Raw genomic sequence first — 26,938 nt, forward strand, 5'->3', positions numbered from 1 at the left:
CCTGAACTCTAGATAGACACTTTTTTTTTTTTTTTTTTTTTTTTTTTGCGGTACGCGGGCCTCTCACTGTTGTGGCCTCTCCCGTTGCAGAGCACAGGCTCCGGCCGCTCCACGGCATGTGGGATCTCCCCGGACCGCGGCACGAACCCGTGTCCCCTGCATCGGCAGGCGGACTCTCAACCTCTGCGCCACCAGGGAAGCCCTAGATAGACACTTTTGATGAGTGTTTACCAACTGAGTTTCTTCTACACAGAGCCCACCCCAAAGCACTCCCCATCTTTAAGGTTTCTCACCTCTTCAAGTTTACTTCTGCCTCCATCAGGGACTCCTCTTTTGGATGTTACACTGTGAAATTCCTCCAAGTTTTAACCCTGGGATCTCTGATCTGTCTCTGCTGTCTTCCTCCAAGATCTTACTCATTCACATGGCTTGATGTAATTATAAAAATAACTATCATCACGTATTTTGTAAAACCTCTTACTTCAACTACAGAAACACATCCGTCCATTACTTCATTGGTTCCTCACAAAACCCTTGACAGTTGGAAAATGAAAAAAAATGAGGTTCAAAGAGGTTAAGCAAGTTTTCTCTGGGGTCATCATACAAGTGGTAGAAGGAGATCAGAAATCTTCTTTAGGGCCGAGCCATCGCCTTTTAACTGAGAGGGCAGCCCACCTGGTCTGGTTCTGACCTCTACCCTAAGTTTTAGTCCTACGGCTCTACCCAGAAGACTCAATATTCCAAATAAAACTCATTTTCCTTGGATCTAGACCCCCCCCCACCACCCCCTTCATCCTTCAAGCCAAGGTTAAGGTTCTCCGAGAAGTACAGATTCAAACTTTCACATCTTTTCTGATTCTTCCCTCTCCTCTCCATCTTTTATTTCTGCCCCTCTGGTCTAAAGCACCACCCACCTGGCCTCTGCTCCCACCCCTCATCCTTTCCCCCTTCATTTCATTCCACCAAGATCCCAAGGTTAATCTCCCTAAATCATGGCTGTGAGGCTTTGCCCTGCTTAAAAATCTTTAAAGACTCAAATATTTCTTCAGTGCTGTGCTAGGAGCACCAGGTGGCAAATGCCCCAAGCTGTTGGTTTCCTATTTCCCCCTTGGCGTCTGCACTGAACTCTGAGCATGCCCATGCTCATTCCTCCTTTCTTACCTTTCTCACCTCTCTTACCAGGTGCCTTCTCTCCTGACTAGCTGAATTCTTGATATGTATATTTTAAGGCTCAATTCAGTTGCCATCTCCATGAAGCCTTCCTAAGCCCTAATTATCTTTTCCTTCTTTGAATGCAAATATTCATTTTTTCACACTCTATTATTGTTGTATTTTATTTATTGAACACAAACCATAGTAAGGAGAACAATCAATTGAATCCAACCCAGAAATGACACAGATGATAGAACTAGAAGTAAACGATATTAAAAGTTATTATTACTGTGTGGCAGGGCTTTCCTGGTGGTGCAGTGGTTAAGAATCCGCCTGCCAATGCAGGGAACGTGGTTTCGATCCCTGGTCCGGGAAGATCCCACATGCCGCAGAGCAACTAAGCCCATGAGCCACAACTACTGAGCCCACATGCCACAACTACTGAAGCCTGGGAGCCTAGAGACCGTGCTCCGCAACAAGAGAGGCCACTGCAATGAGAATCCCGCGCACTGCAACGAAGAGTAGCCCCCGCTGGCCGCAACTAGAGAAAGCCTGTGCACAGCAACGAAGACCCAACGCAGCCAAAAATAAATAAATAAATAAAAGAACTAAAAACATTAAAAAAAAAAAGACATTAAAAAAAATAAATAACTGTATGACATATGTCCAAAAGCTAAGTGGAGACATGGAAGATATAAAAAGACCCAAAGTGAGTTTCTCTCTCGACAATATCTAAGATTATAAATACACTGGATAGCATTAACAATAGATTAGATACTGGAAAAGCAACGATTAGTGAACTTGATGCACAGCAAAAGAAACTATCCAAAATGAAACATAGAAAAAAATTTTTTAAGTGAAAATAGTATTAGTGAACTATGGAATAACTTTAATAAGTAGCCTACTCTACAGGTAATTGGAGACCCTGAAAATAAGGAGGAACTGGGGACATAAAATACATGAAGAAATAATGGCTAAAAAATGTTCAAACTATAAACCTACAGATCTGTGATTAAAAATAAATGTGGTCTTGGGACTTCCCTGGTGGTCCAGTGGCTAAAACTCCACACTTCCAATGTAGGGGGCCCGGGCTCGATCCCCGGATAGGGAAATAGACCCACATGCGTGCCGCAACTAAGAGTTTGCACGTTGCAGCTAAAGATCCCACATGCCACAGCTAAGACCCGATGTAGCCAAATAAATAAATACAAAAAAAAAAAGCTTTAAAAAAAGTAAAATAAATGTGGTCTGAACGCTCCAAAAGAAAGGCAGAGATTGTCATAATAAATAGAAAAAGCAAGACCCGGGCTTCCCTGGTGGCGCAGTGGTTGAGAGTCCGCCTGCCGATGCAGGGGACACGGGTTCGTGCCCCGGTCCGGGAAGATCCCACATGCCGCGGAGTGGCTGGGCCCGTGAGCCATGGCCGCTGGGCCTGCGCGTCCGGAGCCTGTGCTCTGCAACGGGAGAGGCCACAACAGTGAGAGGCCCGTGTACAGCAAAAAAAAAAAAAAAAAAGCAAGACCCAACCACATACTGCCTACAAGATATACACATTAAACATAAATACAGTTGACCCTTGAACAACTCAGGTTTGAACTATGCAGGTCCACTTATACTCAGATTTTTTTCAATAAATACGTACTACGTACTACAGTCCTACACGATCTAAGGTTGGTTAAATCCATGGTTGCAGAATCACAGATACGGAGGGCCAACTGTGAAGTTATATGGGGATTTTCAGTAGCACTCCCACGTTGTTCAAGATTAAAAGTAAAAAGATAGAAAGAATAGATTAAAAGTAAAAAGACAGAAAAAGACATACTCTGGTAACACTAGTCAAAAGAAAGCTGGAGCAGCTATATTAATAGCAAAGTAGATTTCAGAGCAAAGAGTATTATTGAAATAAAGAAGGTAATTTCACAATGGTAAAGGAGTCAATCAAAATGCACAATCCTCAGTATATGCAACGAATAACAGAGCTTCAAAATACGTGAAGTAGGGCTTCCCTGGTGGCGCAGTGGTTGAGAGTCCGCCTGCCGATGTAGGGGACACGGGTTTGTGCCCTGGTCCGGGAAAATCCCACATGCCGCGGAGCGACTGGGCCCGTGAGCCATGGCTGCTGAGCCTGTGCTCCGCAACGGGAGAAGCAACAACAGTGAGAGGTCCGCGTACCGCAAAAAAAAAAAAAAAAAAAAAAAAAAAAAAAAAAAAAACGTGAAGTAAAAACTGATAGAACTTCTAGAAGAAACAGACAAATCAACAACTATAGCTGGAGATTTCAATAACCCACTCTCAATATTACTGATAGGACAGGTAGGAAGAAAACCAGCAAGGATAGAATAGACTTGAACAACACTTTCAATCAATTTGAACTGATTGACATTTATGGAACACTTAACCATTCTTCACACTCCACCTTGATTTTTTCGGACAACAGTTACATACTCATGCCTTTTTTTTTTTTTTTTTTTTTTTTGCGGTACGCGGGCCTCTCACTGCCGTGGCCTCTCCCGTTGCGGAGCACAGGCTCCGGACGCGCAGGCCCAGGGGCTATGGCTCACGGGCCCAGCCGCTCCATGGCATGTGGGATCTTCCCGGACCGGGGCATGAACCCGTGTCCCCTGCATCGGCAGGCGGACTCTCAACCACTGCGCCACCAGGGAAGCCCCATACTCGTGCCTTTTAAGTGCACATGAAACATTTCCCAAGATAGGCTATACTAGGTTATAGAAAAAGTCTTGTTAAATTTAAGATGATTCAATCATACAAAGTAAACATATACTTAGGCCACAATGGAATGAAAGTAGAAACAAATAACAGAAAGATCTTTGGAAAACTCCCAAATATTTAAAAACACACTTTTGGGAATTCCCTGGCAGTCCACTGGTTAGGACTCAGCACTTTCACTGCTGTGGCCTGGGTTCAATACCTGGTCGGGGAACTAAGATCCTGCAAGCCGCCTGGCGTGGCCTAAATAAATAAATATAAAAACAATAAAAACACACTTTTACATAGTCCACAGGTCAAAGAAGAAATCAAAAGGTAATTTCAAAGTATTTTGAACTGAATTAAAATGAAAACATAACATAGCAGAACTTCTGGAATATTTTTGTTTGTTTGTTTTGTTTTTTACTTGTGGAATATTGTTAGAGGAGTATTTGGGAGAAACTAATAGCACTAAATGCCTAAACTAGAAATGAAGAAAATGTCTCAAATTAATCAGCTTCTGCCTTAGGGAACTAGGAAAAGAAGAGCAAACTAAACCCAAAATAAACAAAAGAACATAATAAAGATCAAAACAGAAATCAATGAAATAGAACACAGAAGAATAATAAAGTCATCAACCAGCGTTTGCCATGTGCCAGGCCCAGTACTAGGTCCTGAGCATACATATATGGTCCCATTCTTTAAGGATAACTCAACTAGTAGGTTAGATGGACATCAACTAAAAAATAAGCACATCAGAATGCTAATAACGTTACCATGATGGAATGCTCAAGGTGCCCACCTTACCTCTGAGAGAAGCCATTATGGGTGCTTAGGGAAGGGGAGGTGAGAATGGTGGCTGAGTTCAGGCTCTAAAGATGCAGACCTTCATCTAAAGATGTGTGACCTTGGGCAAATAATCTAACCTTGATTGTCTTCCTTTTCTATAACATGGACATAAAAAATGTCCCTGCCCTGCATAGGGCTGTTGTAAGGATTAAAGAATGCCTAGCACATAGTAAATCCTCATCAAATGTCAGATACCATCATAAAGACACAGGTTCTGGGACTTCCCTGGCTGTCTAGTGGTTAAGACTCCACTGCAGGGGCCCAGATTTGATTCCTGGTTGGTTGGGGAACTAAGATCCCATCCATCAGAGGGAAAGACATGCATAAAGACAGAAAATGGTGAAAGACAGAAGTAACAGCCAGGAAGGGCTCCCGCTCCCCAAGAAAGTGCACTCATGTCTTAGTATTATCCAGAGCCAAGCAGACATAGGCACATAGTAGGTTTATAATTTGTTACAACTGAAACCGAGTTTTTATGGTGTAGTGGGTACTAATTAGCTGAATACAAAGTGTAAATAGCTAATTTTCTCAAGGCATGGTACGATGTGGGTTGAGCACAGGCTCTGCAGTCAATTGCCTTGCTCAGATGCGTGTTCTGCCACTTACTGGCTATATAACTCGTGCAAATTCCTCAACTCCAACTTCAGTCTCCTCTGCAAAATGGGCACAAAGGGTACCTACTTTACAGGGGTACATAGAATATTAGACGAAATAATGTACGTATCTTACCACGCTGCCTTGTTGAAAGGTAACAGTATATCATGATACGGTTTTGGGGTTCAAATCCTGGTTCTATTACTAGTTCGGTGATCTTGGGCAATACTAATCCCTCCATCTTCTCCCCTTTTCTCTCCCAAATAGGTAGGGTTCTGAGTGAGATAAGCCTGGTTTAGTATATCATTTATCTGTGGTGGCAGACTTTATTAAACAAAACTTTAATGGATACTATATCCCTAGTTGTTTGCTTTTAAGTCAGAGAATTTTCTCACAAGCTCACTGTACTTTTAAGACTGTAAGCTTTTTTTTTCCGGTACGCAGGCCTCTCACTGTTGTGGCCTCTCCCGCTGCGGAGCACAGGTTCCGGACGCGCAGGCTCAGCGGCCATGGGTCATGGGCCCAGCCACTCTGCAGCATGTGGGATCTTCCCAGACCGGGGCACGGACACATGTCCCCTGCATCGGCAGGCGGACTCTCAACCACTGCACCACCAGGGGAGCCCGAGACTCTAAGCTTTTTTACAAATATTAACTCTAAATTCTCATTGCAACTCCAAGAGGTACTTTTATTGTCCCCATTCTATGCATAAGGAAACTGAGGCAGAGAGGTTAAGTAGCTTGCCCAAGGTCACAGGGACAAGTGGTATCAGGATTCAAACCCAGGCAGTCTCACTTTAGCAACTACTGCTATGACTATTGAGGCCTACATGGAGAAAAAAGCCAGAATAACCTGTTTGTAAAAAGTCTACAGGTACGTATGTTGCAACCTGAAGTTTGGCAAAGGGTGTGACCTAGAATACTTGCTGACAGCTTTGCTTCAGCTACACTTGGACACCAGAAATGGATGTATTCCCCACCTAGCACCCAGCCCTACCCTGAGAATTTACACTAAAAACATTGTTCACACTTTACTGTGCATCTACCATCCAAAGACTGTTTATGTGGGAATGCCAAGATGTGCGCTGGACACAGGGCTAACCCTGGGGATACAGGACCAGTCCACTTCCTAGTTGTGGATTTGGGCAATTATTTAGCCTTTCTCCTCCTGGGTTTTCCTATCAAAGCAGACAGATTAATACCCACTTCAGGGCTGTGACTAACACATGCCAAGTGCTTAGAAGAGCCTGGCACAGGTAAGCACTAAAAGTGTTGCTACTTGCTCAGGTAAAGCAACCGAGGTTCTCCAATAATCATAGCCACAAACTAGCTCCTATTCTTTACCCTCTCGTCCCTGAACGCTGTAAAACTGTACATCTGGACATTCCATGTGTCTGGGCCACAACCCACCAAACCCCCAAATCCCCCCCTTAAACCTGACCCCAATGGATTCTAAGTGGGTTATTCTACCTCCCCATCTTGTAAAATTCACTTAATAGCCCCACTCAAGATCTAGACCTTCTAGATGGTTCCCCGCTAGTCCCCAACCTTCATCTTATGACTTCCCTATAACGCTGGCAGCCTGTACACAGGCTTGACAAAGTCCTACTGTGACTCAAGCATAGCTCTTTGACACAGAAGCAGAGGGTTAACTACCCCAACAGCTGCTTTTAACTTTTTAACATCTGCACCAAATCTTGTACAATGGTTAGGTCTCATCAGCATGAAGACCTCTCATTCAACACCCATGTCCAGTGGCCTAATGTATAAGTCTCTAAGACCATATCTTAAGTTACCTATTTACACTTGGTTAGGATACATGCATTTTCCCAAGTAGTAGTACACAAATGCCAACATTAAACGCAAGAGCTCAGGGCCTTTAATCAATCAGGTATTAACTGCTTGAACAAGCAGCTTCATTTATAGAATACTCATTTAGCAGTCATATTTGCATAGAAAAAAACACATAGGGAATTCCCTGGTGTTTTCACTGAAGGGGGACCAGGTCTGATCCCTGGTTGGGGGACTTATGATCCTGCAAGCCACATGGTGCGGCCAAAAAAAAGAACCACACAATTATGTATATAGTCACCTTTATTGTAATTCACCCGAGTACATTAGAAACTGACATGGATCTCTTTATTAAGACATGTAGATTCTCATGGGCATCTGCTTTCCACTTTTAAGAAAATCCAGTTTACTTGAGAATGGCCAAGATCTTAGTATCAGTACATCAAGTTTCCACCTCACAGGAAACCTGAAAGGGTCTCTTGGGACTCCCAGGTCACTATACTGTCCACAGACCTGCCCACACAAGTGTCTTCTGGAATTCCTTCTAAATTTCAAAAGGCACCTGGTTAACAGAACACTATTACTCTGCTGGTTTTTAAGGTGCAATTCCAGGGTTAAACATTGTGCTGAAACTTAACATTTTCAAATTGCCCAGGCTGATCTTCCAAAAATAGTGAATTACTCACTTTACTAATCTCCCTGCCAAATAAAGGCCCCCAAAGCATTGTTAACTGCACAAGTCAGGTAAGGCTCCTCTTCTCTCCTGAATGAAACGACAAAAAAAAGAATTAGATTCATACATAACAATCTTATTTCACTTTTAAATTTTGGTATACTAGATGTCTCTCTGCATGGTTTGTCTCCTCAGTCATTGTCCACAGGACTCTGAGAAGCTGTAGGAATATGCAGGCGCAGACTCAAGGCCCAGCTTCATCTCCAACGTTGTGGAAAGGGACTGTACATCATGGGGCAGAGCCCTATGCTCCCATACGCCACCAGGACAGAGCCCGGGGAGAGTGACCTCCCGGGGTATCCACATTGGAATGTCTGACTGAACAGTTACTTTAAGTTCCCATACGGGCAAGTTTCGTTCTGAGAGCGGACAAAGTACAACAAAGTTAGCCCAGGTACCCAATTAACACGATCGACTATATAGTACTGTACTGTAATAGGTTTATAATACTTTTCACACAAATACATAAAAAACAAACACAAAGAAATAAAGTAAACATTTTAAATCTTACAGTACCTTGAAAAGTACAACAGCTAGCATACAGGGGCTGGCCTCGAGTGAACAGGCCATGAGTTACTGACGGGAGGGAGAGGCGGTGGGAGATGGCAGAGCTGAAGGATCATTAGCAACAGGAGATGGAGGGCAAGCTGCAATTTCACTCATGCCTGACACTGATGGCACAGGTTCTGGTCCCTTGCTGGATTCAACTCTATCTACCCCCCTGAAAAAATGATCCAGTGATATCTGGGTACTAGCTCTTCTTCTCATCAGATGACACAGTAGCACTGCATTGCATTCTGAATGGTTGCTGCAACTTTCGTGTACCATTCTATGTCCGGGTCCTCTGCCTCAAAAACCAGCAGTGCCTCCTCAAATAAAGAAAACCCCCTTACCACTTCCTGCATCATGAATCTCTTTCATTCTTCAGCAGTACCACCTATGTCACTGCTGCTTTTATGCTTGTTTCCAGACATCCTGGGCTTAAAATACAGATACTGTCCTACTGTACTCCATACAGTACTGTAAAGTATACTAAAACACAACCACTTGTAGAGGATGCACGCGTGTGACAATGTACACCAGACACCTGAATTAACTTACGTGATTGGACATGTTCGCATCTTAAGGTTTGTATGTAAAGGACTTACTGTACCCGTTTTCAAGACATTTCATTTCCCCTCATCCCATACTACATGTACACTCGAGGGAAGTTCAAGTCCACCAGGATTAGCAACTGTTTCTAATAACTTCCAAAAGTTATGCTTTATCTGTCATAGTTACTGTCATTGTAGACATATGCTAGCGCAACTTAACCCCCCACATCACAGAAAGGAACTGTACAAGAGACCAAACCCTTAGTCCCCCTGGAAAGATCGAGAGGGTACACACATTACATGGCTCATCTGACAGCTTTGCTGTCTTTGGTTAAGTCATTCAAAATTGTTCCATTTGCAAAACAGAAATCTCTCCTCTATCGTGAGTATTAAAGATGTGAAGATAAACTTTAAAAAGCCATCTTCCTGGAATATGAGCATACATCTAAGAAACTGTCAACATGCCTACAAAAAAAAGTAGCAAAATATCTAGATGCATTGAACGGCAGCATCTTCATGAAATGGAACTGAGCTCAAAATGATCAAATGTCTTATGCAAAATGTTGGCAGGCAAACACTGATATGCCAAAAGGAATTCGTAGATTTACTTACCCCGAATCAAATTATTTGGAATCCCAAACGAATGCTGCAAAACAAAGCAGGTAAGAGCTTTAATCCAGCAGTACACCGAAACTGATTAAAATAAATTTTTCATTCACTTCAGATCAACCTAGATTCAGATATGCTGCTCTAGAGAGCTGTTTCCTGCATGGTTTGTCTCCTCAGTCATCGTCCACAGGACTCTGAGAAGCTGTAGGAATATGCAGGCGCAGACTCAAGGCCCAGCTTCATCTCCAACGTTGTGGAAAGGGACTGTACATCATGGGGCAGAGCCCTATGCTCCCATACGCCACCAGGACAGAGCCCGGGGAGAGTGACCTCCCGGGGTATCCACGTTGGTCACTATACTTTAAAGATTAACTTCACCAAGTTGACAGCTACTTCGCAGGAGTATCTATAAGGGAGTAAATCCCAATCACCCCAAAGTGGCTACAAGAGTTGAGCGCAAGACTAACAAGTAGACACATCAATAATCTGAATTTTCAACCAAGCACTCCAACGACATCTAGGAACCCCAACAGGCGATTAGCTTGCTGCCCAAGAACAGCAAATAACAGCCGTTATGACGCCAGTAAAGGCTCCTACCTTTAACCCGATCGCCTGAAATAAAAAAATTGCCCCAAAAGAAAAAATAAAAGGCACCAGAATTAAGAATAACCCGAATCGGGAACAAAATGGCCCGCATTCAACTCCACTGAAGACGCTAACGCGCCTCCTAGGAAGCAGCATAATGGCGCAACAGGAAATGAGGGCGGGTGCTGCGCACTTAGCTTGTGGGCGCGGAGGGTCGCGCCCTGCAGGCCTGGGAATTCCCGCGCTAGCGACCCTTGGTTACGGCCAAGACCCGCGACCGGCGAGGCCTCCCCCGCCCACACCCGACCCGGCCCTATTTTTGCGAGTAAGGGTAGTCAGCATGGACGCCGAAGATTCGGAATCATTCTAAATAGTATGATCCCCAAAGAAAAGGTTGAGTGGCGGACCCAGTACCAGACAAAACGCTGAAGAAGCAGGCATCTAATCACACTCACCAATCACCCAACGAGGACGACAACAGCCTTCCCCGAAAAGACCAAACAGTCTCAAGGCGTCGGTATTTATACCTTCCGAAGCCCTCGGAAGTCACGAAATCTCTACTGCGCCTGCGCCGCGTCATGCGCAGTTAGGGAGTTAGAAATTCGCTAAGGGTGCTGGGACTCCACCGCAGGTTAAGCCCCACCCCTACCTGGCGTAGAGGCATCTCGCGATACTAGAGACTTCGCGCGGGACCTTGAAAGTGCAAGTTACAGAAAGAGGTTTTGAAGTATTTAGGCTGATGGGTAATTGCTGCATAGGGTATTTACGGCTCTACGATCAGTTCACCAATCTGGAGGATAAGCCGTTAAATAAAGTCAAAAAACCTTTGGATTAATAAGTGTTCTGAATAGAAAAGGCATTTAAGCCTTGTCTGAAAAAAAAAACAGAAAAAGAAAAAGGCATCTAGAGAAATGCAGTCTCAAAAGGGATTGAATCTACCCTGTTACGTGTGAAATAAACATTTGATAAATGGCGTTGGTAAATAAGTCGGAAGTACTAAACTGTACACTTAAAAATGGTTAAACTGGTAGATTTTATGTTACGTGTATTTTAACACATATAGACACCTAATATAAAGAAGGCAAGCAAAGAATCCTGAAGATAAATGTTACATGTGAAATATTGCAAATGCGATAGAATTCCGAATAAATGTTATTTAGATAAATTGACGTAGAGCCATCACAGCTCTGCTATAACGAGTAGAAACATTTATGGTGTTCTTCCTATAAGATTTTGTGCTGGGTGCTTTAAATACATTATTTACCATCACAGCAATTCTAAGACATTGGTATTATTACCCAGTTAAAAAAATTTTTTTTAATAGCATGCATTTTCTTTCTTTCTTGCACTTATTTTTGGCTGTGTTGGGTCTTCCTTGCTGCGCGCAGGCTTTCTCTAGTTGTGGCGAGTGGGGGCTACTCTTCATTGCGGTGCACGGGGTTCTCACTGCGGTGGCTTCTCTTGTTGTGGAGCACGGGCTCTAGGTTCACGGGCTTCAGTAGCTGTGGCTCGTGGGCTCTAGAGCGCAGGCTTAGTAGTTGCGGTGCACAGGCTTAGTTGCTCTGCGGCATGTGGGATCTTCCCGGACCAGGACTCGAACCTGTGTTCCCTGAATTGGCAGGCAGATTCTTAACCACTGTGCAACCAGGGAAGCCCTATTACCCAGGTTTTAAGATGCAAAACAGGCCCAGAGCAGTGGTTCTCTAAGTGTAGTTGGCCAACTGTGGGGTCCCTGAGGTCAAAACTATTTCATAATAATACTTAGACTTTTTCTGCCTCCTTCACTATGTTGATTCTACACTGATGTAAAATGAAAATGTGGGTTAAACTGCTGGTGTCTTAGTTTGCTTCAAAGCCCTGTCACCAAACTGTACTGGTGGTCATTGTATTCTTCATCAACACAAATTTAAAATTAAAAAAAAAGTCAGTTTCACCGAAGGACGTCCTTGATGAAGAAGTAAAAATCATTAATTTTACTAATTCTTGCCTTTTGAGTATCTGTCTTTTATTACTTAATTATTTGGCTGTGTTGGGTCTTCGTTGCTATGCACGGCTTTCTCTAGTTGTGATGAGCAGGGGCTACTCTTCGTTGTGGTGTGCGGGTTTCTCATTGCGGTGGCTTCTCTTGTTGCGGAGCACAAGCTCTAGGCGTGTGGGCTCAGTAGCTGTGGCTCACGGGCTCTAGAGCGCAGGCTCAGTAGTTGTGGCACACGGGCTTAGTTGCTCCACGGCATGTGGGATCTTCCCGGACCAGGGCTCGAACCCATGTCCCCTGCATTGGTAGGCAGATTCTTAACCACTGCGCCACCAGGGAAGTCCTGAGTATCTGTCTTTTTAATATTCTATGTGACAAAGTGAGAAGTACACATAGAGCATTTATGCTGCATGTGAAAAGCTGATCTGCAGGAAAAGCACTTCTGACATTGTTTGAGTTGTGAGCTGAAAAAGCCACGTTTTTCATGGAATACTGTTTTATTTGAAAGAATGGCTGACATCTTTACCAACTATATATCTTGTGTGGGACTGGATTTTCTACATTTACTTAAACCAAAACACCGTATAGTAACAGGTTGAATGCAAGAGCAGATATGAGAACTGAGTTGCCTTCAATTAAACCAGACAGTAAAGAGATTTGCAAAAAATGTAAAACAATGCCACTCTTCTCTATTTTTGGAAAATAGTTATTTTTCATACAAACATATTGTTAATTAACCTGTAATGAATTATTATTTTGAAATGTATCATAAATATTTTAAAATTTTCTCAGTTTTAATCTTAGTACAGTAAGTGTCAATAGATATCACCAACAGATAGAAAGTTTTTTGGGGTTCTGAGTAATTTTTTAAATTATGAAGGGGTCACGAAACAAAAATGTTTGAGAACCAGTAGTTTAGAGGAAGAGAGACAAATAATTCTGCTACTTTTCTGGTGATATTGCGAGTATTCAGTTGCCTTTCACTCACTCATTCAACATTTACTTGGTGAATATGACTTAATTTGCTAGGCATTGTGCTAGACACTGGGGATTGAGATGAACCACTTTTTCTGTCCTTGAGCACTCACAGTGGGGGAAATAGACATGACAGCAAATTATACTACTATTTGATAAGCTCTGTGTGGCATGAATAATGTATTCTGAGGACAGAGCAACTGAACAATTGGCTAAAGGCTGAGAGGGTTTTCCTGGGGAGTTAAAATCTGAGCTAAAACTTGAAGGAATAGTAAAAGGGTGGAGTGTGGACGATGACAGCGTTCCAAGTGAGGAAACTAGCAGGCCTGTGGTCTCCCGGGAAGGGTGAGAGGTCAGCTTGATTAGGAACATCAAAGGGAGAACTGCCTGGGCTTTTCATGAGCCTGAGAAATAGGCAAGAGCTGAATACAAAGTATCTTGTGGTCCAGACAAAGTTTAAATTTTATCTTGCCGGTAACTAGAGGTCAATAGTTTTGAAGTAAAGGATTGCTCTATCTTTGCATTTTATCTTTTTTTGGCTGTGCCACAGGGCATGTGGGATCGTAGTTCCCAGACCAGGGATTGAACCTGTGTCCCTGCAGTGGAAGTGCGGAGTCTTAACTACTGGACCGCCAGGGAAGTCCCTATCTCTGCATTTTAGAAAGGTAACTCTAGTGGCAAAGTCGGAGGATAGATTGGAGAGACTGGAGGTTATAAAGTCCCATTAAATTATGTTGGCTTTTTTTTTTTTTTTTCGGTACGCGGGCCTCTCACTGTTGTGGCCTCTCCCGTTGCGGAGCACAGGCTCCGGACGCGCAGGCTCAGCGGCCACGGCTCACCGGCCCAGCCCCTCCGCGGCATGTGGGATCTTCCCGGACCGGGGCACGAACCCGTGTCCCCTGCATCGGCAGGCGGACTCTCAACCACTGCCCACTGCCAGGGAAGCCCAAATTATGTTGGCTTTGAACTTGAATGGTAAACAAGGCAAGAGGAGATAAAGGAATTGAGAGACATTTCTGAGGTAGAGAATGTACAGACTTTATTGTCCTACTGGACCTGCGAGGTAAGAGAGAAACTTGCAGATAATATCAAAGTTTCAGATTTGGGATGCTGAACATATTGTGGTCTCTAACTCTGATAACTGAGAAAGTAGGTGGTAGGGGTGGTGAGTAATGTCTGCATAGGAGGTGAATGTAAGTTATTTTGTTGTTGTTAACCTCACTGTTTATTGAATTGTGAACTGCTGCAAACGCTGCTGAAGTCTCACTCATTGCGACCCCTCTCTCAGCACCCCCTTGAAAAGGAAGCCTGGAGGTGTGTACCTTGAGAACATGTGTGTATATATATGTCTACAGGGTAATTGGATATAGGGTTGGACTCCAAGCAAGAAATCCGAGTTGTAAATAAAGATGTAGAAGTTGTCAGAATAAGAGTGGTGACTGAAGTCATGTTGGAAGAGCAGGGAGAGTGATGAGAGGACATGAAAACCCAACATTTAAATGGTGGTCAGGGAAGAAGCCGGGGGACAGAGAAAGCATGATCAGAGGAGAACCAGGAGAGTGAGTGGTGTCTGACTAGTCAAAGAAGAAGTTTTGAGGATTAGAACATGGCCCAGAGCATCACATGCTGCAGAGTAGTCGGATACGTTTTGAGCTGAAAACAGGCCTTGGATGTGGCAGTTAAGTAAGAAGACACTGGTAACCTCAGGGAAAGCCATTTTATTTTGGTTTTAGTTTATATTTTAATGAGTTTAGTGAACATGGCTTTAGAAATGGAAAACAGCATGTATAGACCAGAGGTCCTACATGAATGTCAATGTCAATGTCAATCAATGCAATGTTTACATCTGCATTGCTTCTTTTTCCTCTGTCACTCATTTAGTTCAACTGCTTGGACTGTACAGGAATTTAAGTTGTTTAATGTTAGAATAGATTATGTGAAGGGAGTATGGGAAAAGTAGGTGATAGAGCAACAGGGGAAGGTTGTTTTTCTTGGTGGGGCAGGAAGGAAATAAACGCTGATCAAATAAATGAATTAATGGTGTGTGTGTGTCTCCTCAGTACCAGATGCAGAGAAGTTGAGGGTGTTTGTTCCTTTCATATGACCTCTATGCTTTATGAAGGAGGCAAAAATTCTTGGGGGAAGAAATTAATGGTACCCACAGAGGAGAAAGATGGAGCAAGCGGTCCAGGCTGCTGGTGTTTCCTTCTCTTCCCTTCACGCCTCTTACAGATGGAATTGAAACAGTCGTTTAGGCTGTGTTTTGGTTTCAGCACCTGGCTTTTGTTGTACATTCTCAACTTTTATAAGTAGACTTCCTATCCCACCCCCTCCCATTCAATATCCACTGGACTTGCCCTTTCTGATGGTGGTTTTCCAAACCCATTCTCTGCAATTGTAGTCCTCTCTCTCCTGGGGTACAGTAATCAAAATCCTTATGGACGCTAAATTCATTGTTTCAGCAAACACTGGGCAATGTGTACCTTCAAAATACCCTTCTAGAGACAATGCGTGACCTCAAAAGGGTAATGGCAGTTTGAGGCCTCTTTGGAGGGCTAGTAGAAGGAAAATATGGGAGCAGGTGGAGGCCAATGGCATGAGCAGTTCTGACTCATGGTTTCTCTTAACCCTTGGTAAAGGGTGGTACAAATATCAAGGCCAGCCTCTGAAGTGACAAGTACAAAGTGAGTCATTGGTGGGGCCACCTCGAATGAAACTGGGCTGCTTGCCAGAGAGGAGTACATAAGCTACGATCTGTCCTATTGTGATGTCAGCCTGAGGTCTAATTATATGTGGTCCAGACACAGTAAGTCCTTGCAGGGACAACTGATTAGGATGCAATTGCTTTTCCTTGAATATATGTAAAGAGTGATTACATAATTATCTTTGACTTTGGGGAGGTAACTTCATCTCTCAAGTTCTTCACTGGTAAAATGAGTGTACTTTCACTTACCTCCCAGTCTAGGTGGGATTAATAAAACCTACAGCTGCACCTGCTACACAGTGTGGGGTTCATAGTTGGCTTTCCCTTCTGCAGCTTATTCTTTTTCCACAATTCTGTACAGACAGACACAAACATCACTCACCTTCATCTCTGGTTACATTTAATGTTCTTACTATAATTTTTCCCCCTCATCTACTTCTCATTTAGGGTGTCTAGCAATATTTTAGGGATTTTTTTTTTTTTTTTGCCACGCTGTGCAGCTTGCAGATCTTAGTTCCCCCGCCAGGGATTGAACCATGCCCCCTGCACTGGGAGCACGGAGTCTTAACCATTGGATTGCCAGGGAAGTCCCTTAGGGAGCATTTTTAAGCAACCTTAAATCATTTGGAGTGAGGTAGAACATAAAAAATAAACACTACATACCAGAATAGTATAACTTTTTTTAATTCTAAAATACATTAATAATTAACATTGATAGGAAGACTGATTTACAATGCAATTATTTATTTTACAAGGAGATTCTGTACATCAGGGAAGCATCTTGAAGTACAATACAACAGGCTTTTATTTCTTCTTTACATTATGATTGTGAATTGTTACTTACACGGAAAGAGAACACAAAATCCTCTTTATATATATATTTATATAAACACCTGAAAGACTTGACTCCCAAAGTATCTTGCTTCAAAAGAACATGAATGAGATGAAAGATGAACTAGATTCCTTGGTGGCACATAGAAAGCAGACAAGTAGCTCGGGAAATCAAATCCTGTTTCAAGCTTGGCACATTAAGGGAAAGGAAGGCGGTGAAAGGGGTTTGAAAAATGTCATCTGAAGCCACAGAGGATGCTGGCATAAGCCAAATAGTTTCCAAAACAACAAGACAGAAAGGTTAGAAGAAGTTAACACTTAATGTGTGGCCACCTTATATACAGACCTCTAACAACTTTGTAGAATTGTCACTTATCTTCCCTTGGTCATACCAAATGTTAATGAATTTGAAGGAGATGTGGGCCCAGTGTATCTCCACAGCCATAAAGCACTTGACATTTACTGAGAAATCCAAATACCTCCCTATTCCCCATATGGAGGGAAGATATACCTTTTAAGGTCACTTTAGCTTTGTTTTAACCTGATATTCTGATTGTTCAGCAAATCTTACATGGACATGAAAGGAGGAAAAGAGAAAAATCCACGTAAAGATCACATACAGAACAACATGGACTGCAGAAGAAATCAGAAGAAATCTATAAGATAGCCACAATTTTCTGAACATTAAAGGGAAAAAGCCACATTCATCAGTTAAGTAGAAACTATTTTTTTCCCTTCCACTTAGAATGTACAGGAATTAGAGGGAAATAGTAAGGCTGTATGGTTTTCAGTAAAAATTCAAAGAAAGCAACTGAATCTTCTGTTTTAGGAAATCATATTAACATATATTACACATACAAAAAGGAGTGGGGCCTGAGTCAATGCCCAGGCACCAGCTGCACTGGCTACAGCTTGGAAGAGGAGTGAGTGAGGTGGAAGCTCCCAGAGAGGGTCAGCAGGAAGATCAGTGTTGGGAGTTAAGACAAAGCACACAGCAGGAGAAGGCAAACAGTACTGAGGAAAAGAGAGGAGCAGTGGGTCATGATCTTGCCCCTCCTAACTGCTTCTCCAAAGACCTTTTTCTATCTAGCACTCCACATCCCCAGGACCTTGCTGTGTTCTGGCTGGAAGTGTGGGGCTGACAGCACACAAGTGCTCCCAGAGTTGCTGCAACTCTGTTTTATGGGGGAAAACACATCTCTTGGTTAGAATGAGTTAGGGTATCATTTGGTACAACAAAAGTACAATAGCCTATAAAATTTAAGCCATGAGTCAGTTTTCTGCCAAGTTAGCCTCAATGTAAAGGCCTTTTTTGGTTTTGCTTTTATATATAGAAAACATATATGCTTTCTCATTTTCCCAACTTGGAATCTGGTTGCAGCTCAGACTGTTCAACAGACAGGAAAAACAGAAGTTCCCATCATTTCTTCAAGATTTCTGTCTTTTTTTTACAGATAAAAGTCAGAATGACTTGTGCCAAAAAGAAGAACATGTCAGATCCTGAGCTTCTCTTGGGCTGGACTGCCTGAAGAGGACTGTCCTGCTGTGTCAGAAGAGGTATAGTGCAGTGCTTTCAGCTGACATGCCAGTGTGGTATGAAGGCTTCCCCTGGAGGTGGGGGCCACTTTTTCCAGAAGGCTGGGGGCCTCCAGAAGGTTTCCCCCACCACCAACTAGATGTGATGGCTAGAATTTAGCGCCTACACAGGTGGGTCTCACAACAGGACAGGGCAGGTAAGCCTAATCGTGCAAACTGTGCCTCAGCACAGGCAGTCATCGTGGGTGAGGGTGAGGTGCGGCCAATAAACCCTGGAACCTGCAAGTGACTCAGAACATTGGTGGCTGGTGAGGGAAGAGCCCTCAGGTACGCTGCAATATTAAAAGGTTCAAAAGCACTGACAAAGTGTTCAGCTTTGCCCAAGGCAGCGTATGAGAATCCATTCCAGTGAAATGCTACATTCACAGAAGTGCTGTTCACCCCAGAACTATATCCCAGAGGACTCAATTCTGGCTGCGCTGAGAAGTACTGAAGTTCCCTCCATGTCGCTCTGGAGACTGAAGCAGCAAGGCAGCCCTGTTTTAGGGGGTTGCTTAGATCCTCTCTCAAACTTCAGCATCATGGACGGTGGTAGCTAAAACGGATGATCAAAAAGAGCCGAGTTACCAAATATCGTAGATTTCTTTGCTATTACAATTGACCCTTGAACAACAAGGGTTAGAACTGTGCGAGTCCAATTGTACGTGGACTTTTTTCAATAGTAAATACCACAGAACTACATGACTGAATAGCCTGTTTAGGAAGTGGAACCATGGATACCAAGGTGCCACATATATGGAGGGGAGCTATAAATTATATGTGGATTTTCAACTGTTCAGAGGGTTGTGGGAGCCCCAACTCCTGCCTTGTTCACAGGTCAACTGTATTATCTTAAAAGTAATGAAATGAATGTTCCAACTGAAAAAGTCACCTGTCCTCCACTCTAATCCTACCTAACGTTTCTGTAGCAGCCGATACTCCTGATCCTCTTCCTTCCTTCTGGAAACTCTCTTCTTTTGACTTCTGTAACACTATCTTTTCCCTAGTTTTCCCTCTTTTTCAATTGCTTTTCCTCAATGTTTTCCTGGTTCATTTTCCTCTGTCCACCCTTTAAATACAAAACACTTTTCTCCTTAAGGACTACTATCTTTTTTCGTAAATTTGAATCTTTATGCCTTGCGTTTCTCCCTGGACTCTAGGCTGAATATCCAACTGTCTTCTAGGCAGCTCCCCCTCCATGTGTCACAGGCTCATCAGACTCAACATATATAATTGACTTTCTAGTTTGTTCACTGTCTGCCTTCCTCTTTTAGAATAAAAGCTCCCTGAGGACAGGGACTTTATCTTGTTCTCTGCTATATCCCAAGCACCTAGCACTGTATCCATCAGGTAGTGGGTGCCGAATATTCACCGAATAAATGTCCTGAACTCCTTATTAACTAAACAGTCTTCAAAAATCACGTTGGAAATCTAAGGACTCATTTTGATTACTTCCTTTAGTTCATCCTTGGAATCAACAGATTGCCAAATCTTGTTGATTCTATGCTTGAAATGTCTTTCAAACTTATCTTCCCTGGTCTGAGCTAGCAGCGTGCTCACTCTATTTTAGTTGCTTCCTAATTGGTCTCCCTGCTGCTGGTCTCGTCATTCTTCCAAATCACCTTCCACAGTTCCACCAGGGCTTTTCCCCAAATACACAGAACTCCAATGGTTCCAATATCCTAGCATGAGTCAAAGCTCTTCAGAACACGACTGTAACCCATCTTGCTAGTCTCACCTTCACCATGCTGCCCCCATCCATCCTCTGCTCCAGCTACATGTTCTATTACTCAGAACACGCATTTTCCTGCCTCCCAAAGTCTTGCTAAAGCTGGCAGTTCTGCTTACAATGTTCCTTCCTTCCTTCCTGTCCAAATAAATTATTTTACATAATTTAAGATGCAGCCTAAATGTCACCTTCTCTCTGACTTTCTTGTATTGTTGCTCAATATGGTACTTTACTACTAATACTACTACTAATAAAAAGAGCTAACACTGGACTTCCCTGGTGGCGCAGTGGTTAAGAATGTGCCTGCCAATGAGGGGACACGGGTTCGAGCCCTGGTCCTGGAAGATCCCACATGCTGCAGAGCAACTAAGCTCATGCGCCACAATTACTGAGCCTGTGCTCTAGGGCCTGAAAGCCACAACTACTGAGCCCGCATGCCACAACTACTGAGCCCATGTTCCACAACTACTGAAGCCTGTGCGCCTAGAGCCCGTGTTCTGTAACTAGAGAAGCCACTGCAATAAGAAGCCCACGCACCACGACGAAGAGTAGCCCCCGCTCACTGCAACTAGAGAAAGCCCGCGTGCAGCAACGAAGACCCAACGCAGCCATAAATAAACAAACAAATAAATAAATTTATTTTAAAAAAATAGCTAACACTGACATAGCCAGGAAATGGTGGAGTTGGGATACGAAACCTGACAGATTCAGGCCTCAGAATGACTAAGGCATTTATCATATGGATTGTACACAGTGGTACATAGGTCTCTTCCTGGATTAGACTATAATCTCCTTGCTGGCAAGTATGGTTTGTTATTTGAGTTCATATTACAGCACCCTGAATGGTGTTACTATTGTTTAAAGAATCTGCCTTCTCTAATCCTGTCAGAGTTCAGTACAAAAAAATTCTGTAGTTAAAATAACCATTTGTCTGTACTGTGATCGAACAAATGTTTAACAATATTTTATTTCCAATTTTGCTTCTTCCTTTTTTTTTTTTTTACAGCAAACTGTAATTGTCATTATAACTTCTTTCATTTAGCCTCCTTTTATAAATGTTCTGGGAGTCACCTAGATACTTTCACTGATTCCATTTGTGGCTCGCTGAGTCTTTAGGTATGGGCTGGGTCCTTAATCACAACAGTAATTCCAAATCAAAATGCTTCTTGGCTTGTTTCATGATGTTTATACACTAAATTGGTAAGATCAAGTGTGCTAGAAAGGACTGAAACCAGAGAGGGCAGGCTGTTGTCTAGCTCAGCAACAGTTCCTCATCCATAACCTGGGACAGTGAAGTGCAGAGAAGAGAGCACCCAGTGGCTTTTAGTCATTCATTCCTTTCCCCACATCCTGGTTGTGCAAGTCAAGCACGTTACTTAACCTATTTGAGTCTACTTCCTCATCAAGAAAATGGGGATATGAACACACCTGGTATGTTTGCTGCAAGGATTAAATAAGATAATATACATAAAATGCCATATTCAATAAGGCATGAACTATGCCTCTTAGTGCTCATCTGTTTCTCTTAACGTAGTCTTCTTGCAATTAACACTGAGTGTTGTTCTTTTAACTATGTCATTAGAGTTCTTCCTAGCTGAACAACTCTGCTACATTTGCTTTCTGGTGGAGCTCTACTTAGCTCACAGTATTTGGGTCTTACCGTGTAAAATGTTTGCTCTCCTCATGAACTTCCATCTCTGAGCTTTTAAATTCATTTAATTCTTTTCTTATGGCGGCCTGCAGAGTAGAAACAAAAACGCTTCAGCAACTTCTGTCTGCTAGAGTACAGCAGTGTATCTGCCATCTAGTCTCTACTGTGCTTAACTCTGGGAGTGACTGCGATCCCCGGAAGGCAACCCAGAGGGAGGGAGGAAGCCAGGTCAACACATTGAGTGAAGCTCTGAGCCTGATGCATATTGCCTTTCCTGACACCCTTCATCTCATAATAAACCTGAAATCTCCAGTTAAATCGAAACACTTGAAGACCTCCAAAGAGATATTGTACTTTTTATAGTTTCCACAGCATGTAAAAGTGCTTTTCCTGTTATAAAAGTGAAATATGGGTAATTACTAAAATATTCCATCCAAACTCCCTCCAACCAAACATAACCACTGTTTAAAAATGTGTTGTATTTCCAGATTTTTGTACTCTGTGATGTAGCAGGGATTTTCTTCTGTTTCAGTTTTGGTGGTGGTGGTGAAGTCATTAGTATAAAGTTTTGGTTGGTACATCTTGGTATTTTGTACCTTAGATATTTAACATTATACGAGAAGTAGAAATTTTGTTATGGTTCCCCCTTCTAGTTAATGTCTTGTACCCTTCAAATAAAGAAAGAGAGACAGACAGACGACAGACACCTTGTCAGCAGGGGTCAGTTTGGTCCAAGGTTTGTCAGCTCGCCGGTCATAATCATGAGCATCTGTTACCTCCACGTATTCATTAAACCTCAGAATCTTCCTGGCGAGTAGTTCAGCCACAGTTGGCCTTTGACTGAGCTGAAAGAAATGGAGGCTCTCAGTTCACTATGCCAGGAGTTAGGCATCAATCATGCATTCAAACTGCCTCTAACTCAGAGCTTCAACCTTTCAGTGCACATCGGAATCAGCTGGGGACCTTTAAATGTGACTGATCCCTGGGTCCATCTTCAGAGATTCTGGGTATCAGGAGATTGTTTGTTTGTTTCTTTAAGCTCCACAGTGCACAGCCAAGACAGAGAACCATTGCTATAAACCAGTATAACCAGTGCTTCTCAAACTTCAACATGCATACAAACCATTTGGGGATGTGGTTAAAGTGTAGATTCTGACTAAGCGGATCTGGGGTGGGGCCTGAGATTCTGCATCTCTTACAAACTCCAGGTGATGCCAATGCTTCTGCTCCGTGGACCACATTTTGGGTAGCAAAAGGGTCAGGGCTACAAATTCATATCTAATACATTAGAAAGTGAATACATTTAATATGAAAGCAGTATCTATTAATGGGTAATATTAAGGGTGAATTTCCTTTCACCATGAATAATGCCCAAGATATCAGATTCTGTAACAAATGATGATTAAAGGTTGAACAATCAGGTAACTTGCTCAATCTGAAGGCATTAAGTCCAGTGATGGCCTCTAGCCACCCCCAATCTATCAAGGATAATTCCTCTGGTCCTGGGGAAGGGGAGAAGTGGGAAAAATCAGGAGGAAAATGCCTAGATTCCTTGCTCTCCTGGGGATTCTTATACATTTTAAGAAATGTCTAGAGAACTCAGACCAACTCCAAGAATCTACAGGAGGTAATCACCAACTATTATGGAGGGAGGGAAAGGAAAAAGGGCTTAATCCCGGAGTTTAAGGGTTAACACAAGTTTGGTACAGAAAAGATTCTACCCTGATTTGGGACCAATGAGAAAATCCTATTTGGTTTTCATACTTTTCAGGTGTTACTAAGGGTCAAGTTCAGTTCCTTCTCTGTTTAGAAAACCACCAGTTTGCCTTGCAAAATTGAATTCTACACACTCCTCCTGTTACCGCTTCCATACATCAACAGCTTTTATAGTCTACACCAAAATCCCAGGTCTACCAAATAAAAGGTCAAAACTTGTGCAAACATTTATTGAGCACCTTCTTGTGCCAGGCTTTCTTTAAACAGTAAAAATGGGGAAAAAAAAGTTCTTATAATGCTGTGTTTTCTGTATTTTCATCATGTGTTCTATTTTCACAGCAGTCTTTGGCAATTCAAGTCAAATTTATTTCTTTCCAGTCAAATAGGTCATTCAAATACAAGACACACAGTGAGTGGACAGACGGAGACAGCGTACCTTTCTCGTGAGCCGACGTTTAATCTCTCGTTTTTCTGCCTGACGATCAGCTTCATTTTTAGCTACAGTTGACAGCCACAAACAAAGAATATTACTTCAAAATGGCACTCTGCATATCAAACGTTTCAGTAATTACACACTGATATTTCTTTTTTTTTTTTTTTGGCCGCACCCCATGACATGTAGGATCTTAGTTCCCTGACCAGGGATTGAACCCAGGCCCCCTACAGTGGAAGCCTGGAGTCTTAACCACTGGACTTCCAGGGAAGTCCCATACACAGATATTTCTTACAGGCTCCAAGTCAGAATAAAATACTTACTTTGGGACTGGTTAATCAAGACAATTTTCTTGTCAACTGGTGTAGTCAAATACTTAAGAGCATGGGTCAGCCAACTATGGTATCAAATCTGGCCAGCTGCCTGTACTTTTCCTGCCCATGAGCTAAGAATGGCCTTTACATTTTTAAATGGTTACATTTTGAATGGTTTGATAAGTACCTACATAATAGCTTCCTTGTGCTCTTTGGCCTGCAAAGTTGAAAATATTTACTATGTGCCCTGGAAGAAAAACTTCGCAGATCTTTGCTCAAGAGTAACCACTAACAATGGAGAATGGAGCTCACACTAGGTTTCACATGATAAGTGTATAAAGGCTCCCACACTTGTAACCCTATGAAGCCTAATCCTCTTCACTGTGGAGGTATTTAAGGACAAATTTCACCCTATAATCGGGAAAAATAAATCTGTACTGGATTAGAATGCTATTTCAGTTAGTCATTTACATAAACAGAAAGCAAATTAAATACATGGTCCTATTTTCTGACTTTGGAGGTATGAAAGCCTTAAGAGATGAAAAAGGCAGAACAACCGCTGCATTTGAGACTTGCTCTGGGTCCCAGCTCTCAGACACTAGGAATAGGAAGGTCCACTCCAAATATACAACCACTACCTTGCCTCTCTTAAGGCAGAGAAAAGTTGGGCAGCACACGCTGTCAAAACCTCTCAAATGCCCAAGGTAGGTGCAGGATACTATGAGAAAATTAAAATACAATTTTCTGGAGTATCCCAGTACACTAAACAATATCATAATGATATCTTGTAAAGGAAGCTTGGGGGGAACTATGTTCCTTCAGGGGTAAAAAGTATGAATACTCCTTCCTTGGCTAGAATACTCTCTCCTTGGCCCTTGTTGAAAAATGCTTCTCTTTTCTGTCATGTATATTAAAGTCAGAAACACACAAAGAAAATCTATACGACTTCATTTCCATAGCTGGACTCACGTTGTAGTATGTTTCGTTGTTCTAGTTCTTCTGGTGTCGGTCTTTGACTCAGTCGTCTAAAAAGGAGATAAATAAGAATATTGTCAATGTTAAGTCTCCCGGTCCTGTTTATAAAGATCTGTTTATGAAACACTTTTGAAACACGTTATGAAAAGTGTTTATAAAACACTTTTCACACTGAAAGTGTTAATACAGATATTACAACATAAAAAGGAATTGTACAGGCAAACAGGAGGCCAGGATTCTAGTTCTAGCTTTGATACCAGCAAGCCCTATCACCACAAAAAAGCTCAGTTAGACCTTGAGTTACTCATGTGTAAAATGAAGATTTGGACTGTTCTGGTGGCAACCAAACAGATTTGCTCCTTCAGCATATGGGTTAACACAGATCCTCAAAGATGTTAATAAAAATTCTCATTTAGGAAACCAGAATGAGGACTGAGACTGTGTGTGTGTGTGTGTGTGTGTGTGTGTGTGTGTAATGCTTCCCATATGACTCTGATGTTCCTCTTTTTATTTTTATTTTATTTATTTTGTTTTATTTTTTTTGGCTGTGCAGCATGTGGGATCTTACTTCCTCAACCAGGGACTGAACCTGCGCCCCCTGCATTGGAAGCGTGGAGTCTTAACCACTGGACGGCCAGGGAAGTCCTCTTTTGATTTTGATTTATTTATTTAATATATTTATTTATTTATTTTTGGCTGTGTTGGGTCTTCGTTGCCGCACGCGGGCTTTTTCTAGTTGCGGCGAGCGGGGTCTACTCTTTGTTGTGGTGCACAGGCTTCTCATTGCAGTGGCTTCTCTTGTTGTAGAGCGTGGGCTCTAGGGTGCGCAGGCTTCAGTAGTTGTGGCACATGGGCTCAGTAGTTGTGGCACACGGGCTTAGTTGCTCCGTGGCATGTGGGATCTTCCCAGATCAGGGCTCAAACCCGTGTCTCTTGCGTTGGGAGGTGGAATCTTCTTTTTTTTTTTTTTGGCGGTACATGGGCCTCTCACTGTTGTGGCCTCTCCCGCTGCGGAGCACAGGCTCCGGACGCGCAGGCCCAGCGGCCATGGCCCACGGGCCCAGCCGCTCCACGGCATGTGGGATCTTCCCAGACCAGGGCACGAACCTGTGTCTCCTGCATCGGCAGGTGGACTCTCAACCACTGCGCCACCAGGGAAGCCTCTCTTTTGATTTTTAAACCAGTGTTTTAGGAACTACTGGAATTTAAAGTTGTCTCTCTTGGAGTTATATTCTGTAAAACCTATGATTTTAATTTCAGTCGTCTCTGAAATACCTGATGAAGTTTCTCATCTCATTCCCAGTTCTGAGATGTTATTCACCAACGACAACTTGTCATTTCTAGAATCAGAAAGTTCTTCATTTCTTACTTTTAATGTATAGCTCTGACAGTATTTGAACGATGTGCCAGTAACTCTTTAGTTGCATGGAAAACTCCCACCCCCATTTTATATACAATTTACAACTTTATGTATTTCAAAGCGTTTCTTTTTTCAATGTTCATTAAAAAAAACACCACCACAGCTTTACGAAGGTATAAGTGACATACAATAAATTGCATGATTTGATATTTTGACATAGGTATGTCCCTATAAAATCATCACCAGGACTTCCCTGGTGGTGGAGAGGTTAGGAATCTGCCTGTCAATGTAGGGGACACGGGTTTGAGCCCTGGTCTGGGAAGATCCCACATACCGCGGAGCAACTAAGCCCGTGCGCCACAACTACTGAGCCTGAGCTCTAGAGCCTGTGAGCCACAACTATGGAGCCTGTGTGCCACAACTACAGAAGCCTGCGTGCCTAGAGCCCGTGCTCTGCAACAAAGAGAAGCCACAGCAACGAGAAGCCTGCATACCACAATGAAGAGTAGCCCCCGCTCGCCACAACTAGAGAAAGCCTACACGCAGCAATGGTGACCCAACACAGCAGCCAAAAATAAATAAATGAAT

General features: G+C 42.8%; 1 protein-coding gene, 1 long non-coding RNA gene and 2 other non-coding genes across 14 annotated transcripts in view; all 4 read right to left on the reverse strand.

The window, feature by feature from the left end:
- Positions 1-7,376: 7,376 nt before the first annotated feature.
- On the reverse strand, positions 7,377-10,118 carry LOC132515035 (uncharacterized). Its single transcript, XR_009539022.1, has 2 exons — positions 9,531-10,118; positions 7,377-7,854 (listed from the first exon to the last, which is right to left on the reverse strand). It is a non-coding gene; the product is annotated as an uncharacterized LOC132515035 (long non-coding RNA).
- On the reverse strand, positions 7,929-8,133 carry LOC132516551 (small nucleolar RNA SNORA73 family). The gene has a single exon (XR_009539377.1). It is a non-coding gene; the product is annotated as a small nucleolar RNA SNORA73 family (small nucleolar RNA).
- Positions 9,675-9,878, reverse strand: LOC132516549 (small nucleolar RNA SNORA73 family). The gene has a single exon (XR_009539375.1). It is a non-coding gene; the product is annotated as a small nucleolar RNA SNORA73 family (small nucleolar RNA).
- A 6,316-nt stretch (positions 10,119-16,434) lies between the features above and the next one.
- Positions 16,435-26,938, reverse strand: part of PHACTR4 (phosphatase and actin regulator 4) — a 116,709-nt gene continuing 106,205 nt past the window's right edge. For all 11 annotated transcript variants that reach the window (XM_060140839.1, XM_060140838.1, XM_060140848.1 and 8 more), the window contains 5 exons: positions 24,985-25,040; positions 23,705-23,766; positions 22,260-22,397; positions 21,562-21,638; positions 16,435-18,728 (listed from right to left, as the gene is read on the reverse strand). In XM_060140839.1, the coding sequence (XP_059996822.1) occupies positions 18,713-18,728; positions 21,562-21,638; positions 22,260-22,397; positions 23,705-23,766; positions 24,985-25,040 (349 nt within the window). In that variant the 3' untranslated portion in view covers positions 16,435-18,712. The remainder of the gene's footprint in view (positions 18,729-21,561; positions 21,639-22,259; positions 22,398-23,704; positions 23,767-24,984; positions 25,041-26,938) is intronic.

Source organism: Lagenorhynchus albirostris, chromosome 2 (assembly GCF_949774975.1).
Source record: "Lagenorhynchus albirostris chromosome 2, mLagAlb1.1, whole genome shotgun sequence".
In the NCBI taxonomy this organism is placed as follows: domain Eukaryota; kingdom Metazoa; phylum Chordata; class Mammalia; order Artiodactyla; family Delphinidae; genus Lagenorhynchus; species Lagenorhynchus albirostris.